Genomic DNA, 17,485 nt, shown 5'->3' with positions numbered 1-17,485 from the left:
CTGATGCTGCTTGGCCTGCTGTGTTCATCCAGCTCTACACATTGTTTCCCCAGGACATTACCTGGGTATCTAGATTAATAATCGAGAAATAATGTCACTAGACCATTGCTTCCCCATGTATTTGTTTAATCCACCTCCAGGAGCAAATCCTGTTCTGATGATGCTTCTGTCCCCTGGCCAAGCCAGAGCAAATCTCCCAGGATCCGTAGAAAGCTAGAGAATGTGTCTTTTTGACTGGAGGATATACAACCAACCAAACACCTCTCCCCTCCATTCCCTGCCCTCTTTTATAGCATAATCATTAACATGCAATTTTTCCAACACATTTTTGGGGCTCTAGATTTTGGATTTGGATTTTCATTCCCAGTTTGGGAGTAGAGACACAGAAGAGGTCTGGTTCTGCAAACCGAACCTTTAGGAATGAATGGCCAAGCTTCCTGTTTTGATACAAGAAAGGGCTGGATTAAAATCAGGGAGAACAACCAATGAAGACTTGAGGAGGATGCCCAAACGTGAGCTGGCATATAGCCTAGCACACGTTGTGTGCAGTGTTTAAAAAGAAAGATTAACACATAGAGCATTCCTCAAGTCCTCACCCCCATGTGCTTCCCATGCACCATCTGTGCAACATATTCCATCTAATGTATCATAGCTATCCATGTTCCCCATTCTAAACTATGCACTCAAACAGAACACCTCTTCACTCTCAAGGACTCCCACAGCCTGCATACCAGCCTCTGTAGCCAATCCCTGACACATTAAAGCCCATGCCAAGTTATTGCTAACTCATGACAACCTATGCCCTCAAACAGCACCCATTTCCCTTTCTACCACAGGCAGACCTCAGGACTCATGCACGCATGAGAAGAAATAAAGTTTGAATAAATAAAGGAACTTAATTGCAGACTTCGTTGCATTGAGAAAAATACTCTCATTCAGAAAAAACTTATTTACTATGTTTGAATTTCTTTGTCTAAATGAGTTCTTATCAAAACAAACATTTCATTCAAGTTGCACAAGCAAGTCCAATACAACTTTTATCTGTCAAGCAAACCGTGAAATAGAAGGCACTCCATTGTAAAATCAGTCATGCAGAATTAATCCTGCGATGAAAATCTTTAGGTTTATGTCAACAGGTGAAGTAAAATGGAAAGCAATCTTCTTTTAAACTTTACAGACTTGAATTTCAAAGATTGAAAGGACTGCATTCATTTAAAATGCCTTGACAGTTTTTGGAGTAGATTTGTAGCTCGGGTTGTGGGTGTTGATGTTGGTTGGCTCGCCGAGCTGGTTTGTTGTTCCGCAGACGTTTCGTTACCATGCTTGGTAACATCCTCAGTGCAGCCTCTTTCATAATGGACCTCTGACAGATGGTTGACAGCTTTTACAGGATTTTTTTTACAGCTTTGCCAGTTATTTGACAGCTTTACAATGAGGCTAAACATTTTTACGCACATTTATGCCTACGTTCAACCATTCCAAAGGCACCTGCCCCAAAGGTTCCTGACCTGTCTCATTGGTGAGGTTCAGTGAGTTAGGCCTGAATTTAGACAGGCCAACTTATTGAAACATGCAAGATTCTTAGGTATGTAGGGAGATGCAGAAAAGTTTGTCATTGTGGGAGGGTCCGGGATCAGAGGGCATAATCTCAGAATAAGAGATCGCACATTTGAGACAACAATGAGGAGGAATTTGTTTTCTCAGAGGGTAGTGAATATGTGGATTTCTTTAACACAGAGGGTTGTCAAGGCTTTGTTATTAAGTATGTTCGAGGCCAATATGAGGAGGTTTTTAATCAATAAGGGAATCGAAGGTTAAAGGAAAAGGCAGGAGAGTGGATTTGAGGATTGCCAGATCAGCCATGATCACTGAATGACAGAGCACACTCGACGGGCTAAATGGCCTAGTTCTGCTCCTATGTTGTATGGTCTACCTTCCCTAAATGTGGCCCAGAACCAAATCTAAGTAGTACCTTACTTCTTCAAAATGGAACACCAAACAAATCCACAAGAGTCAGGCTTCTCTCCCTGGACACCTAGCTCTCTATCTTTCTCGAACACCTTGTTTCCAGGTACATTCAATACCTGGTCCTGTCCCTCTTTGAGCCAGGTCTCCATTTATTCTACAAGACTGTACATTCAAATGGTTATCAGTACCTGAAATTCACCAATCTCATTTATCACACTCTATACTTTCACAAACATGTACGGGAATGCTAATTTAGACTTTATCACTTTCCCATTGCTCTGAAACACGTAATATTTTCTAATCTAGTATTGTCTTTCACAGTACTCTGGGAATGTCAGTATTCCTCCCTAACATATGCTCCTTGTTCCCATTCTTTCAAATAGCACAAACATTTAGGTCCACAATGGCTCTGCTTGCGTGAAATTATTGCACAGAGGCCAGTGTCCCATCACCAAGTCACCCTTTATGTACTACTGCACAGGACTTTGGCCATGGCCCAGCAGCTCAGAGTCAGTCCTCAACTGAGGAAAGTCTAATCTCCTGGCTATATTGGTCAGCCAAGGCTTTCCTGATTGGCCCAGCTTAACAACCCCAATCAAGAACCTTGTAGTTAACAAGGTCCACCTTGTTCCAATCACTACATTCTGCAACCCATTTGATCCAATCTCACAGATAGCTGGTCACATCCTTCCAGGAATATAAAGCCTTCCCATCTGTCCAATCACTTCAGTCGTACATTCACCTGTTTTATCCTCCTATATCTATACTTACTCGCTCATCGAAACGGGAGTAATTTAGAGATTTCTTTTCAAATCCTGCTTGCTAATTTCCTACCTAGCACTCTAAATTCTGACTGCAAAACTATGGTCCTCAGTCTCCCTGTATCACTGTTACCAACATAGTTCATGACTGCTGGCTAATGATCATCTCTGACAGGATGTTCTGCAACTGTTCAATGACTTGCTTGACCCTAACACCAGGAAAAGCAACCTGGATTTACGTCTGTAGCCCCTGAAATGCCTGTCTGTTCCCCTAATATCAAATCTCCTGCTCCTATTGCTTTTCCAGCTTTCTTTGTGCCTCCCCTTCATGTACAGCTTAGGCAAATTGTAGAGCTCCCTGGCTGCACTACCAAGATGAGCCGGCACCTTCATCAGTATTTAGAACTGAACACTGGTTAGAGGGTGAGATATACTCAACAACATACACAAACCTCCTGTTCTTCTTAAACGCCTGGTGTTCTTCCATTCCTTCTCTCCCTAAGCTGCATGTGACCACATCTATAAACACTCTACCCACAAAATTCACCACCTCAGGAATGTGCTGCAAAGGCTTCAGCGACTGCACATTCTCCAAAATCAAGACTTCAAGCTGCTGTAACTAAGGAGCCTTCCTGCACATATGGTTATCCAGGATAAGGGGAGCTTCCCACATGGAACAAGATATGCATTGGAGAGCTCAGAACCATGAATTTCTTATCTCAGCTTGCCGGCTCAGAGAGGAGGCAGTGTCCTCAAACATTCTCAAACTAGGTCATATAGCAATGTGTGATGTGAGAGGTCTGCAATCAGAAGAGGGAGAAGAGTCAGGTAGATAATCCTTTATTTTATTTAATATTTTTCTTTGAGGTAAATGGCTTTCAAAACTTCCTATCTGGTCTGTAGGTTCAGTAACACGGAATAAAGTTGGTGAAATAATTAACATTTCCTGGCTATGTACTGAGATTGCAAAGACATAGGAAGGTGAACATACCTTTCCACACTATCAGCTTCAAATCCATTAATATCAGATCAGTGAACTGAAACCCATTTTACGATCTAAAATTAGGGAACAGACTACTGTAAAGAGATCAAAGTGTGCAATAGTGGGTGTGTGGGCTACAGTTCCAACCAGCTGCCCTGAGTGATAGGATGTGAGTTCCAGTCTCAAATGTGCTATCAGGGAGTATATTGAATGAATGCCAGATACTTCCCTTACACAGGGAGTTACTAACCACAGCCGCTCTCATTATTGTGAAGCTGCATTGTTGGAGACGTGTACAATTCCCATCTCAGCCCACAGACGTCAGAGAAAAGGCTCATGATAAAGTTATAAAACAAAAGTATTCACCCTAAACGACACTAACTGTGACAACTTTCAACCAGGATTTCCATGCAAATAATGAACGGCAATTGAATTTTGTGGCACATACTTACCTGCCGACAGCAATTCATCCAGAATTTGCAGGATGCTGAGAGTACTTTGCACATCATGCGAACTCTACGATAAAATAGACAAATAATATGATACCCAAGCAAGATTGTGTTTGTCCTGTGTGTTTATGTGAGTTAAAATCCCCTGACCCTGTAGTAAAAATGCCATTAATGAACATGCTGTGTATTAGACGTGGCTCAGAAAGTAACACTTTTGCCCCTAAGTGAGAGGCCGTGAATTCAAGACCCACTTCAGAATTAAGATCTAGGCTAACATTGCAGTGTAGTACTTAAGGAATGGCCCTCTGTTCAAGGTGCTGTGTTTTGGATGAAACTTAAACTAAGGCCCAATCTGCCCGCTGAAGCGAATTTTAAAGATCCCACAGTGCTATCTCAAAGAGCACAGGAGTTATCTGGCCATTTTCAATTGCTGTCTATAAAAGATTTCATTGGTTATATTAGTGCTTTAAGACACCCAGTGGTTGTGAAAGATGCTATGTAAATGCAAGTCTTCCTTTCTATTGGGACTGGAGAAAACAAATCAGCTCCAGGTCACTGTTTCAAACAGCATTTTGACATTTGCCCTCATCAGTATAAATTATTTTTTTCTCTTTGTTCATTGCAGTTATAGAGTCATAGAGCCATACAGCATGGAAAAAGGCCCTCGGCCCAACTCATCCATGCCAACCAGGTTTCCAGCACTGAACTAGTCCCATTTTCCTATGTTTGACCCATATCCCTCAAAATCTTTCAAATCCCTGTACCTGTCCAAATGTCTTTTAAATGTTGCAAATGTTTAAATTGATCCGTTTCTAAAATGAGTGACTGTCCTGCGAAGAGTTTATCATTAAAATAATTGTTTATAATTAAAATAATAAATCTACACAGAGTTTGCTTGGAAAAGCCAGAATGTGCACAATAATACGAATCACAAGCCACACAAAACACACTCAACACTTTGAAGCCTCGGTGCCATTCACATGTATGCCCTTTCCTCGAACAGTTGTCCAAGACTCATTCGAACTAACTTTGTGTAGTTGTCCATTGACTATCACAGATGTTAGGCTCATCACCTGGCATCGAAAGCAGAACAACCTTTCATCCAGAACAAACTCAATCCGCTCTTCGATAGCGAATGAACTGCGACCGCAACAAATATATAATTGCTGGGCTCTGGAGACCAGTCAACACAGTACACACATTCCATCCTGGCCAACTATCCTTAAAATAGTGCGTCGTCTAATTTCCGATTGTGAACGAGCTGCAAATATTGCAGATTTGCTCATCGTAAAACGTGCAGGGATATGAGGAAAGTACGTTCAGAAATAATGTCTCTTAGCACTCTCCAGACAAACAGAAGGCAATCACCTTTTGAATTATAGAATAAATCAGAGATGGAGGTCATTCAGTCCATCAACCTAACTGAGCTAATCAATTGATCCTGCTTCTTCACTCTTCCTGCACAGCTCTGACAAATATTTATCTAATCTACATCAATTTAGCAATCTACTAATCTATTTGGAGTTGATAAAGTTTTTTTTGATGGACATATTTTTATACTCAGCATCACAAATATTTTGGCATTGCATCAACATTTAGTGACAGCATTAATTGGGTCCCAGTTATTTCAACTAGTTCTCAAACTGCTGGACCAGACAAGTTTCCATAACTTTGCCAGTCTCAGTTCTAATGCCTGGGATTGCAGCTTCCAAATACTGCTGGCAGTGACTTTGTCTAGAATGGGATATTCCAACTATAGCATCCAAAGATTTCAACGTGGCCATTTGTGCTAACAGTCTTGCATTACCACTGGAATAGATGTCAAATCGTAAAGAGTTGAGTGGATGGTTGTGGAAGAGTGATGGCAAGTGGAGGAAGGAGGCATGAAATGGATTGTACTGAATGGGAGGGAAATAGAGTGAACAGGAAAGGATGATAAAGAAAGATGGAAGGAAAAGGCAGAAACAAATTGGTGAGTTAAGCTATAATTGGTATTTGGGATGCGGGAAAATGGAAGTGGATAGGCATTAACCCTGAAGTGAAGGAAAAAATGTAAGGTTAAATGGAAGGAGATGTGCTTTGTAGAGGAAAGATGCACATTGAAATGATTGGGAAGACGGAGAGGAATGCTGATATGAATCACAAGTTGGAGATGACAATTTCTCTACAAAGAGATGAAGAGATGGATAGTATACTTAGTATCACTGAACTGGGACAGCAAGGGTAGCATATATTTCTTAACTGGGAAGATACAAGTGGGAAATTGATCTTGTATGGCGGTGCTTATTGAAATTCTATGTATTGCTCTTTGTCTTTCTTAACTAGAATGGTTATTACTTGCTGAATGTAAAAATGATCAAAATCAATTAAGGTACAATTTTTAACATTAAACTTCAAAACTTATCCGAAGAAGCATCCACCCCAACCTCGTTTTAATGTTTTGATTTTTTTTGGGCTTTTAAATGCATAAATCTTTTCATCCCTACAGTCCACATAAAGGAACATCTTGTATATCTACTGCTTGATCTACAAAGTTTGTATAATTTCTTGCTTTGACATGTCAGGATTGTCCAAGAATATTATTGGTCTTTTATGCTGATTTTTTTCAAATGAAAATTGGCTAACTTTAATCGATTTTTTTTAGGTGTGTCAAGGTTGCTTTTAGGATTTGCTAACTCCTGCTGCTGAAATTTAGAAAAAGATGCCAGTATAAATAAACAAAACCAGTCACATTGCATTGCATAAGATCCAATTATTGCTTGTGTAAGAGGTCTTGTGGCACTTTGGACTGTGTCCTTGCCTCTGAGTTAGAAGCAGCAGGTTCAAGTCCCACTCCTAAGTGGACTTGATGCTCAAGGCAAGTGTGTTCAGAATCCTTCCAACATATACCAATGGCAGGCAGTAAGAGCTGGTGAGATTCCTGGTCAGCCATGAGATGGAAAGGAACATAGAGCCTGTACCATCACTATCCATAGCTCCAACAATTCCCTGGGCTGAAAACTATGGGAAGGGTGGACTGCTCAACCACACCACTCCAGGAGAGCTACATTGCTTTTTTGGGAGGCCTCAGGAGCTGCCACTCCAGTCGTAGCAAGTCCACCACAAGACCAGTAGTGGTTGCTCGCAGTACTGCAGGTAGATCCACAAAGAAGCAAGGGTCTGGACCCTGGAGCTAGGTATGTCTAGGGTACTGGGTCAGCAAGGGTTCGGAAAGCTTAAGGAGTGGGTACGATGAGGATCATTGGGGACGGGAGGAAAGGGAAGGGTACAATCTTTGTGGGTGAGAGGACAGATGCCTCCAGTAAGACATCTTCTTGAGATTATATTCCCCTTTTCTTTCTGCCATTTTATAAACCTTTAGGAAAGGTCTCCCAGCCCCGCTGCCCATGCCAGCCATAATTGGAACATGGGCAACATATTAACAGAATCAATTGAGTTTTTAATAAGTTTAATTGACCTTCAATATTACTTACACATGGTTAACGGACTGCTGATTTCAACATTTGTCCACCCTCTAAATTGTGGGGGCAATATTGGAGGGAAGGGGTGCAGAGGAAGATGGTGGGCTAGCTACCCTCTCTATATTGCATGCCCAACCACTGAAAACACACTCACAGGGGCAAGTAACATCCAGGTCCCTGAATGAACTGTAACACACCACCAGCTTTCTGTTATTTGATGGAGATTGCCAACCAATGAACAGCTGTCTCAGCTTCTTGGCAACTCCAAGCTCATGGCAAATCAAAACTCAGTCGGGGTTAACCTTCATAGAATGTTCTTAATATCAGAAGCTTTTACCCTGTTAATTTGCACTGGATTCCTCACTTAACAAATTGAATTAAAAAATCTCATACATGGATAAATCATTGTCAAACACAGTGACAGATATAATGATCCTGTTTGCCCATGCCCTCTTAATATATCACGTTTTGAACCTGTTTTATGAGTTTTCTCTTTGTAATGGTTTACATCTCCAGTTGGGGCCTAGATTATTGAAGAGTGAAATCATTCAAACAGGTGTACCAAAATTAGATTAAAAATGATTTCATTCCAGTCTAATATTTCTGCAGCTGGTCCTTTGCTTCTGTCTTATCCTTTTTATCCTTCAGGCATAGTTTTTTGTGAAGCACTGTTCTGTATTGTTTATCTTGGGATGTGTCTTTTTAACTCAAGTATTATACAAGAGAGTTTAAAAGAGACGTTAGCCTCTATTGTTCCATTGACTACAAAAATTGCCATCATTGTCTCCCTGTTAACAGGCTTGGAGCATATGTTTTTCCAATTAAAAGGACCCTTGCTGATTGTTTCATGCATTGATCACAGGCTGCTTATGATTTTAAACAAAGCTTAGAGTTAGATATTTTCCAATAAAACTTTTAGAATGTATTCAGTATAAAATGGTCAAAATTTCAGAGCTGCTGTGTGAGTGCACTTGACTGAAATGCTCTGAAATATTCAAATAGAGTCAGGTAATTTGTCATTGTGCCCCTTCATCTAGTTAGAAGACAAGGAGCAATAGAAACAGCCGGTATTTTATGAAAAAAACAGATGAGTACAAACAACAGCAACAATAATTTATATTTATGCAGCACCTTTAATATAATTAAACTTTTCCAGGCACTGAAATGAAATATGGCGGCAAGCGAAATATAAAGAGATAGGCGACCAAATGCTAAACTAAAAAGTTAGGTTTAAGGAATATCTTAAAGGATTGGAGGTGGGGAGTTGTGAGGAGAGAATAAGACCTTGGGGCTTCAGCAACTGAAGGTGCGGCCAATAGTGGTGAAGAATTTTAAAACAAGACCCACAATCATTTTTCCGAAGAAGGGTCTCGACCCAAAACGTCAGCTTTCCTGCTCCTCTGATGCTGCTTGGCCTGCTGTAGTTCATCCAGCTCTACACCTTGTTATCTCAGATTCTCCAGCATCGGCAGTTCCTACTATCTCACCCACAATCTTTCATTGTTTTGCTTTTTGGACAGGCCAATGATGGAATCAAGTTTGCTTTTTGCAAGGATTTCCCTTTTAAGACTTATACATTTTTTCAAGCTATTGTTTCACCAACCTGAGGATCAGGTCTTAGTCAAATAGACCCCAGAGCCGTGCTCCTGTCAAGACCAGCCATAATTGGAAAACCCTCATTCGCACTGGTCTTCATCAACTTTTCTTTATTTCCAACTTTAGTTTACTTCTTCTTGGCCACCCCTTAGCTCAGCTTAGCTTCCAGTCACTGATTCAATGCTCTTTCTTCACAATCTCTCCAATTCACTGGTTTTCTAACTTCTCATGATGCCCCAGCACTCATAGTTTCTCTGGCTGCCCTGCCAGCAACTTGTAGTCATTCAAATAATATTTCAAGAGTTTCAAATATGCTTTGATCCTTTTCATGGCTTTTTCTGCCTATTGTATTCACTTTTGTCTTCTGACTAAATACTCCTTTGATCTCTACAAGCCACTGCCACCTGTGCAACTTTTTTTAAAAAATTCATAAACCACTATTTTATTTGCTTTGTTGAGTGTACGGAGAGAAGTGCAAGCCCTACTGAGTTTCTAATTTAATTATTCCCTCCTCTACACCTTCAAATTTTGTGCCAGCCAATTTCTCCAATCTCCAGTCACTACTTAAGTTATTAACCTGCCTTCCAAGGTACAACTTAAATAGTTTCCCTCGTCCCCATCTCTTCTGTAGTGATTTCCGTTTTTACTCCTATTGCCAAGCAGCCTGAAGCTTTAATTTTAATTCTTTTCATGAAAATGCTGCAGAAAATCTCTAAATACATGACTAAAATGATAATGTAAGATTCATACCTTATAACTACACCTCCTACTTCCTCTTGCCCTGATTTTTGGTCTTGCTAATTCTTAAAGTTAAAACTCGACCCATTAGAATAAAAATTAGGAACACTATCTAGTAAAACACATTCCACCGAAAACATATGGATGCTGGTTCAATTGATTTCTGTTAGGTAAAGGTGTCCAGTGATCAGGTTAATCAATGGAGTAAAGATCAATATTAGCCATGATCGAATAGCATAATGAAACATAATGAAAAGATTGAATGACCTTCTCTTTAATCTATGTATTGTCCCCAATGTTTACAAGTGGCACATCCATATAAATATGATATTTTCATTAGACATAATGGCCAGTACAACACAGCAGCTTCCATAAAACTAAAAGCTATTGCACAAATAGAATTGGCGACTGGATACATAGAAACATGGAAAATAGGAGCAGGATTAGGCTATTCATCCCTTTGAGCCAAATATGATCATCTAACTCAATACCCTGTTCCCACTGCCTCCCCACACCCTTTGATCTCTTTAGCCCTAAGGACTGTATCTAACTCCTTGTTGAAAACTTTTGATGTTTCGGCCTCAACCAGCTTCTGTGCCACCTTCTGAAATCCACAGGCCTATCACTCACTGGGTGAAGCTATTTCTCCTCATCTCAGTCCAAAATGGCCTAACTCCATATCCTTAAACTGTAACCCCTGGTTCTGGACTCATGGTCTTCAGGAACATCCTTCCTGTGTTTATCCTGTCTATTCCTGTTAGTATTTTATATGTTTCCATGAGACCCCCTTGATTCTTCTCAACCCCAGTGATCATAGTCCTAACCAATTCCATACATCATTCCAGCCATCCCAGCCATTGGAGATTAATGCCATTAGTCATGGACATACTTGCCAACAAATCTTAAAGCTATTTTACTACTTCCCTAGTTTGGCAGGAAGTAGAACAAACAGCAGTAACTGATTAGTAGTCTCTTCCAGCAAGAATTAATTAACAATTTTAGTAGAAATAATCAGGTGAATGGCAGTTTAGAGAAATTTGGAATTACAGTTTTTCCTACAAGCAGAACCATGTTATTTTCACTTAGCGAGCATAGGGCCATAATTTTGTTTCTATAAATAATAATAATTTTGAACAATTTTCACCTAATTTATTCTGTTTTAAAGATGTGTCATCTGGAGCAATATGCAAATAGACAATTCAAACCTGATTAGATTTAAGTATGTGCAAACATTCTATATTGAAGTGATTTAAAAATAGTATTACTTAATACATTCAATGAGGACAATTCACATTTCCTAAATTAGAAGCAGTTAAGAAAAACTACATCTATAAATCTGCACATAAAAGAGATACTGAGATTTTACTTAGCACAAGGAGAGGGCTTCTTACCTTGAGTGTTGAAAGAAGAATTTCCAAGCCTGTTGCATTTCCTGAAGCAGAAGTCATCTCTGCTCTGGTCTTGAACCAACGGAGAGAGAGAGAGAGACGGAAAAAGTACTTCCCTTCCACAACTGAAGCACAAGAGCTTTCCCCCCCCTCTCTCTCTCTTTTATGAAATTGTGGAAAAGACTGGCCAGTTGCTTTTGTGGGCAGGTCAAAGATTGACATCACTTGTCTCTGGCACAAAGCAAGATATCCATTTTCTGATGCAAAAATTTTAATGAGTGCCAAATACAAAATAGCAAAGTGCTGCACATTAAATGGCCAGCTATAGCGACAAGGGACTGCCCCTACCAAGGAACAAGAGAAGGACAGGAAAGTTGATCTGGCAAACTCACTGCATTCCCAGCTGAGCTGTTTATCAATCTCAAAAGGAAACAGAGTCTACACTTTTCCATCTCTGTCTCCTAATGAAATTAGACACAATTGTGTTCTGCAGTGTTGTGTTTAGCTAGAACTAATATCAAACTTACTGACACTGCCCTTTTTCATCGTCCCCCCATCCCCCAAATCTCCACCACACTAACTGAACAGGATTTAGCACAAGCAATAGAAGCACTGATAAATCAGCAGGATTGTGACTGTCAACCAAATTGCTAAGTAGTACCAAGTAGCAAAGCATAAACAAAGCGATGAAGAGCCTTGAATAAATTGCAGCACAACAGGAACATAAAAGAATAATGTTCTGGATGGTGAGAGCCACTAAACAGAAAAAGGCAGAAGACTGGGACAAACTGGGATGGTATCAGATCTGCTTCCTGCTATGCAGCTATTGATATTTACTGATATTTAATTCCGTTGATTACAATGGGGCTTCACAATCCATTCAAGCATGACGGAGACAGAAATGTTCTCAATTGGGAAGGGGATCGAGGGTTACAAGGAGAAGGCAGGAGAATAGGCTTGAGAAACATGTCGGCCATGATGGATGGCAGATAGACATGATGGGCCGAATGACCTAATTCTGCTCCCATATCTTAAGGTCTTATGGTCAAAACCAATTTATAATTGCCCTTATTTTAGTGATGTCTCGGTAAGGGTTTCCCTGCATGAGTTCTGGTGTCTTTTCTCATGAAATTTTATGCTGTTCTCATTTATTAGGCATCCATCCTCCACAGCCCTGCTCTCGCACAGTCCTGCGCTCAGCAATGATAGAAAGGTTGAAGCCGGAATCTTCCAACATTCTCACCTCTGGGCACCATATTGAAATCCCAACCATGCACCATTTCAAAAACTGCCAGCCATGAAAATGTGTGCTGTCTAATTCCAAAGGATGTGTTTGAGAAATACAAGTCAGCATGTATAGTGATTGGAATGAGGTTGGCCAGGTGGATCTCATTGTGTATGAGTTCCCTGATTGGGGCTGTTAACCTGGGCCAATCAGGGAGTCCTGGCTGACAGATATAAAGACAAGTCTCAAAAGTCTCCTCTTTCTAGAGACAGGCTCTGAGCTGGCTGGTCAGGGCCCATGTGCGGTACACGTGTAAATAAAGGGCGACTTATAGAAGATAGAACATAGAACAGTACAGCACAGTACCGGCCCTTCAGCCCACGATGTTGTGCCGACCTATTATCCTACTAAGGTCAATCTACCCTGCATACCCTACATTTTACTATCCTCCATGTGCCTATCCAAGAGTCATTTAAAAGTCTCTAAAGTATCTGACTCCACTACCACTGCCGGCAGCGCATTCCACACACCCACCACTCTCTGTGTGAAGAACCTACCTCTGACATCTCCCCTATACCATCCTCCAATCACCTTAGAATTATGCCCCCTCGTAATAGTCATTTCCGCACTGGGAAAAAGTCTCTGACTATCCACTCTATCTATGCCTCTCATCATCTTGTACACTTCTATCAAGTCACCTCTCATCCTTCTTCCCCCCAACGAAAAAAGCCCTAGTTCCCTCAATCTTTCCTCATAAGACCTGTCCTCCAGTCCAGGCAGCATCCTGGTAAATCTCCTCTGCACCCTCTCTAAAGCTTCCACATCTTTCCTGCAATGAAGTGAGGTGTAATGAGGTGACCAGAGCTGAACACAATTAGTGACTTAGTGACTGGATACCAGTTTCTGTGCAGTTATTTCAGTACCCCACTTTGTGGATGAGGGTAGGGGACAGCAAGGCCATCCCCTTGCCCCAGGCCTGGAAAAGGAGACCACGTACTCCATCCACTCAAACTATCACAGGAAAGTTACAATGCAGGAGGAGGCCATTCAGCCCAATGTACCTGCACTGTCTGTTCAAACAAGACTCATTACCTAGTGCCAATCTCCGGCCTTCTCCCCCATACCCTTGCACACTATTTCTATGAAAATAATTATCCAATGCCCTTTTGAATGCCTCAGTGCCCTCTTAATTTCCTCAAAGCACTAATGCTTCCTGCCCTTTGTTCTTCCCACTCACCTAATCAGGACACCTTGCCACCTTTCCTGCACATGCACCACCAATAACTGTTGTGTCAGACTTTTGCATCTCACTCAATCCCTCCCCTTGTCTCTTTGCAGGAGGAGGCAGCCCTCAATAGGGCTGGAAGAGCCAAGACAAATGGTAGAGTGTCTGACGTTCATCTCCTCACCTTGTACCAGGAGAAAATGCTTGAGTTTGCAAAAGACCATAGAAGGTTGAGAGGTGACCTTGTAGAGGTTTATAAAATCATGAGGGGTATAGACAAGGTTAATGGTTGGTGTCCTTTCCCCAGGATGGGGGATTTCAAGACTAGGGAGCATATTTTTAAGGCGAGAGGGGAGAGATTTAAAAAAGACACGAGCAGCAAATTTTTACACAGAGGTTGGTTCGCGGGTGGAATGAATTTCCAAAGGCAGTTGTGGATGTGAGCACAGTTAAACATTTAAAAGACATTTAAATAAGTACATGAATAGGAAAGGTTTGGAGAGATATGGGCCAGGAGCAGGCAGGTGGGACTAGTTTAGTTTGGGATTATGTTCGGCATGGGCTTGGTTGGAGCGTTTCCGTGCTGTACCACTCTGTGACTCTATGAGATGAACATGACCCCTCATGCAGGGAGGCCATTGGGCTTCATTGTGCAGTGCTACACTGCTCTCCAATTACCACCACTGTGAACTATTCTTAAGATGCTCAAGCTTCCAGCCTTATTGTGTAACTCATTCCTCCTTTTGTTTTCTGCAGGCAACAGCTGCCTCCAAACAGTCTCCATCCGCATCCACACAGTCTCCATCCGCAAGAGACCAGCCCCTCCCGACATCAGCTCCTCCTCCACCCCTCAGAAGCCTCAGGTCTGCTAAATGATGCAATGGCAAAGCTTTGACCTGCAACCTCCAGATGGTCAGATACTTTCACATCGAAGGGTCGGTGAGTTGGATTAAACTGGATGACCACAAGCTGGTGAGCACCTCACTGGCACATCTCTGCAGCTGGCTGAGGAAAAGACACCCCAAGTGACTGGCACTCAGAGGAATGCCAGAGGCCAGGCACCTGCTCAACCCCAGGGGGTCGTTCCATTAGTAACTTGATGAAGATAGACAAACAGGCGCAGGAGCAGCAGGGAAATGTGTCAAAGATAGTCAGGGAAACTGGATCGAAGGTTGGAAGAGACCACCAATGCTATCTGCTCTGTGCTAGTCTTTGGCATGTGAGTGTCTGGCTGTCTCCATGCAGAAGTTAATGGAGAGCCAGGATCAGAACCCTCAGGGTCTGTTTGACATGTGCACAGACTCCTTCATTTTAGCCATTGGTGTTCAGCATCAACGACAAGGCAACTGAAGACAAGGGATCTGCCCCTCACGTCAGGTCCTCCTTCTTCTCAGGGATACTGGTTGGAAGCACCCAGATGGAAAAGAAACTACACACAGGGCTCCAAGAAGACTTCTTGGAGCACTCAGAACACTCCAGAGGTGCCTGGCCCATCCACCTCCACTCTGCCTGTGACCCTCAACCCTGTCGAAGTTGAGAGTAAGGAGGGTGAACCTACCTCTGGGCAGACCTTCTCAGCATGTCCATGCCCTGTAACCACAAACGCCTCTGGGGTCTCCTGGCCTATCCTTCAAGGGCAACAGAATCCGCTATAGGACAGGCTCCCGCGACCAAAGCTCCAGGCTCCAACAGTGCACCTGGGTATAATGGAAGGGCGAGGACAAAGTAAACCTTTTAAGGGCACGGAGTTGGCATTGTGACATATTATTGTAAATAGAATATCAAGTAAGTAAATATATTTGCACTTTGACTGTCATTTTAGACATCAGGCCAGAATCAGTGACAGAAGCACCCCCATACAATGTTTGAATGGTGTCTGAAGGAGTGCTACTCCTTCCCCAACACCCATCGGTATACAGCAAATTATCATTCTTGAATGTGGGAGCATTAGATGTTATGAAGCCTTCAAACAGTCGGTTAATGTTAAATTTAATTAATTACAGGAAAAACAAAGAATGATCAAACTAAAATAAACAGATTTGCTTTCCAGTCTAAACAGGGCCTGCTGGCTTCTGGCATTCCTCTGAGTGCCAGTCACTTGGGGTGTCTCTTCCTCAGCCAGCTACAGAGATGTGCAAATGAGGTGCTCACCAGCTTGTGGTCAGAAGGGTCCAGACCTGAAACGTCAGCTTTCCTGCTCCTCTGATGCTGCTTGGCCTGCTGTGTTCATCCAGCTCCACACCTTGTTATCTCAGATTCTGCAGCATCGGCAGTTCCCACTATCTCCTAATCCAACTGCTTGCTTCTGGAGTGGTAACAGATTTACAGTTAATGAATGATGCCTTCGCCCAACTCGGATCTATTGAAAATGGGTGTCAATTAATTTCTGTCTGGCTTGTTGGGCACTCTATCACAGTGAAGGTTCATCCTGCTCAATACCGTCATCTTCCTCCCCAGAAGATTGCTGCTGCTCTCCCAGCTCTTCAGCTTCCATCACATCCTCTGTTTGCCAGCTCCAGTCATGTGGAGCACAGCATGCTGGGATCATTTGGAACACTCCCTCTGGATGTTGCTACAAGGCCTCTCCCAGATCAATGCAAGTTTCAGAACCTCACCTTGAGGAGGCCTCTTGTCTGTTCCTTGGTGGTCCTGATAGGAGAGTATGCAGCAATATATCCACATTCCACCTCAGTCAGGGGATTGTGTCATCTGCCATGGGTGGAGAGTGTGGTCTTCCCTCCGAGCAGCCATCTTTGTAAACCACCTGGCCCTTGAAATGAAGCATGAACCGAAGAGATCTCCAGTGTATTGGCATCATGGCAGGTTCCAGGCTACCTGACACAGACCTCTAAGATGTGGTGGCAATGATCACAAAAGACTTGGATATGGATCAAGTGGAACCCTTTCCCACGAATGAATTCAGCCATGTTATGTAATGGCACTCTCAAGGCATAGCATGTGCAGCCTTGAGTACCCTGCACTTGGAGGAAGCCAGCAATGTTGGTGAAGTATAAACTGATCACGGGAAAGAGATGAAGCAGTTTGATCTTGCAAAATTGCATCAGTAACAGTCTTGATACATTTGTGGGTCAAGGATTGGGAGATTGCACACAGGTCTCCAGTGGATCCTTGGAGCACCTATTTGTGTGGAAGCTAAGTGCTACTGTCACCTTGGAGTCTACTGGGATAGGATGGCCTCCCACCTCTTCAGACCACAAGCCCTGCTCCAGCAGAGGACACGGTTCTGTGACAGTGTCCTGAGGCATCATCATTCAGTGAAGGCACTGAGCTTCACCCACCTGGAGCAAACAGTAATGGGATCGTCACCTCTTGGCCCCCTGAACCTTCTCCACAGCCTGAAAGGAGGACGTTCTGCTGTGACATATTCATGTGGAGGCTGTTTAGGAGCTTCTTTTGGTCCTGGGCTTGTGATGCCTTTGAGCTGCCTTAATTTGTCTACACCTTTGTAACATCATGGCCACAATTACAATACCATGCAGAACAGTGGTTAGCACTGCTGCCTCACAGCATCAGGGTCCTGGGTTTGATTCTAACCTTGGATGACTGTCTGTGCGACGTTTGCACGTTCTCCCTATGTCTGTGTGGGTTTCCTCCGGGTGCTCCAGGTTCCTCGCACAGTCCAAAGAGGTGCAGATTGGGTGGACTGGCCATGCTAAATTGCCCATAGTGTG

General features: G+C 42.6%; 1 protein-coding gene across 1 annotated transcript in view; it reads right to left on the bottom strand.

Moving 5' to 3' along the window:
• LOC109928951 (cytosolic carboxypeptidase 4) overlaps positions 1 to 15,468 on the bottom strand; it is a 272,400-nt gene extending 256,932 nt beyond the window's left edge. The window contains exons 1-3 of the mRNA XM_048616090.1: positions 15,352 to 15,468; positions 11,347 to 11,600; positions 4,164 to 4,227 (exon numbers count right to left, since the gene is read on the bottom strand). Of these exons, the coding sequence (XP_048472047.1) occupies positions 4,164 to 4,227; positions 11,347 to 11,565 (283 nt within the window). The 5' untranslated portion in view covers positions 11,566 to 11,600; positions 15,352 to 15,468. The remainder of the gene's footprint in view (positions 1 to 4,163; positions 4,228 to 11,346; positions 11,601 to 15,351) is intronic.
• Positions 15,469 to 17,485: the final 2,017 nt, after the last annotated feature.

This window comes from Rhincodon typus, chromosome 33 (genome assembly GCF_021869965.1).
Source record: "Rhincodon typus isolate 14 chromosome 33, sRhiTyp1.1, whole genome shotgun sequence".
Lineage (NCBI taxonomy): Eukaryota > Metazoa > Chordata > Chondrichthyes > Orectolobiformes > Rhincodontidae > Rhincodon > Rhincodon typus.
Note: the sequence above shows the minus strand (reverse complement) of the source record. Positions and strands in the feature narration are given on the sequence as shown.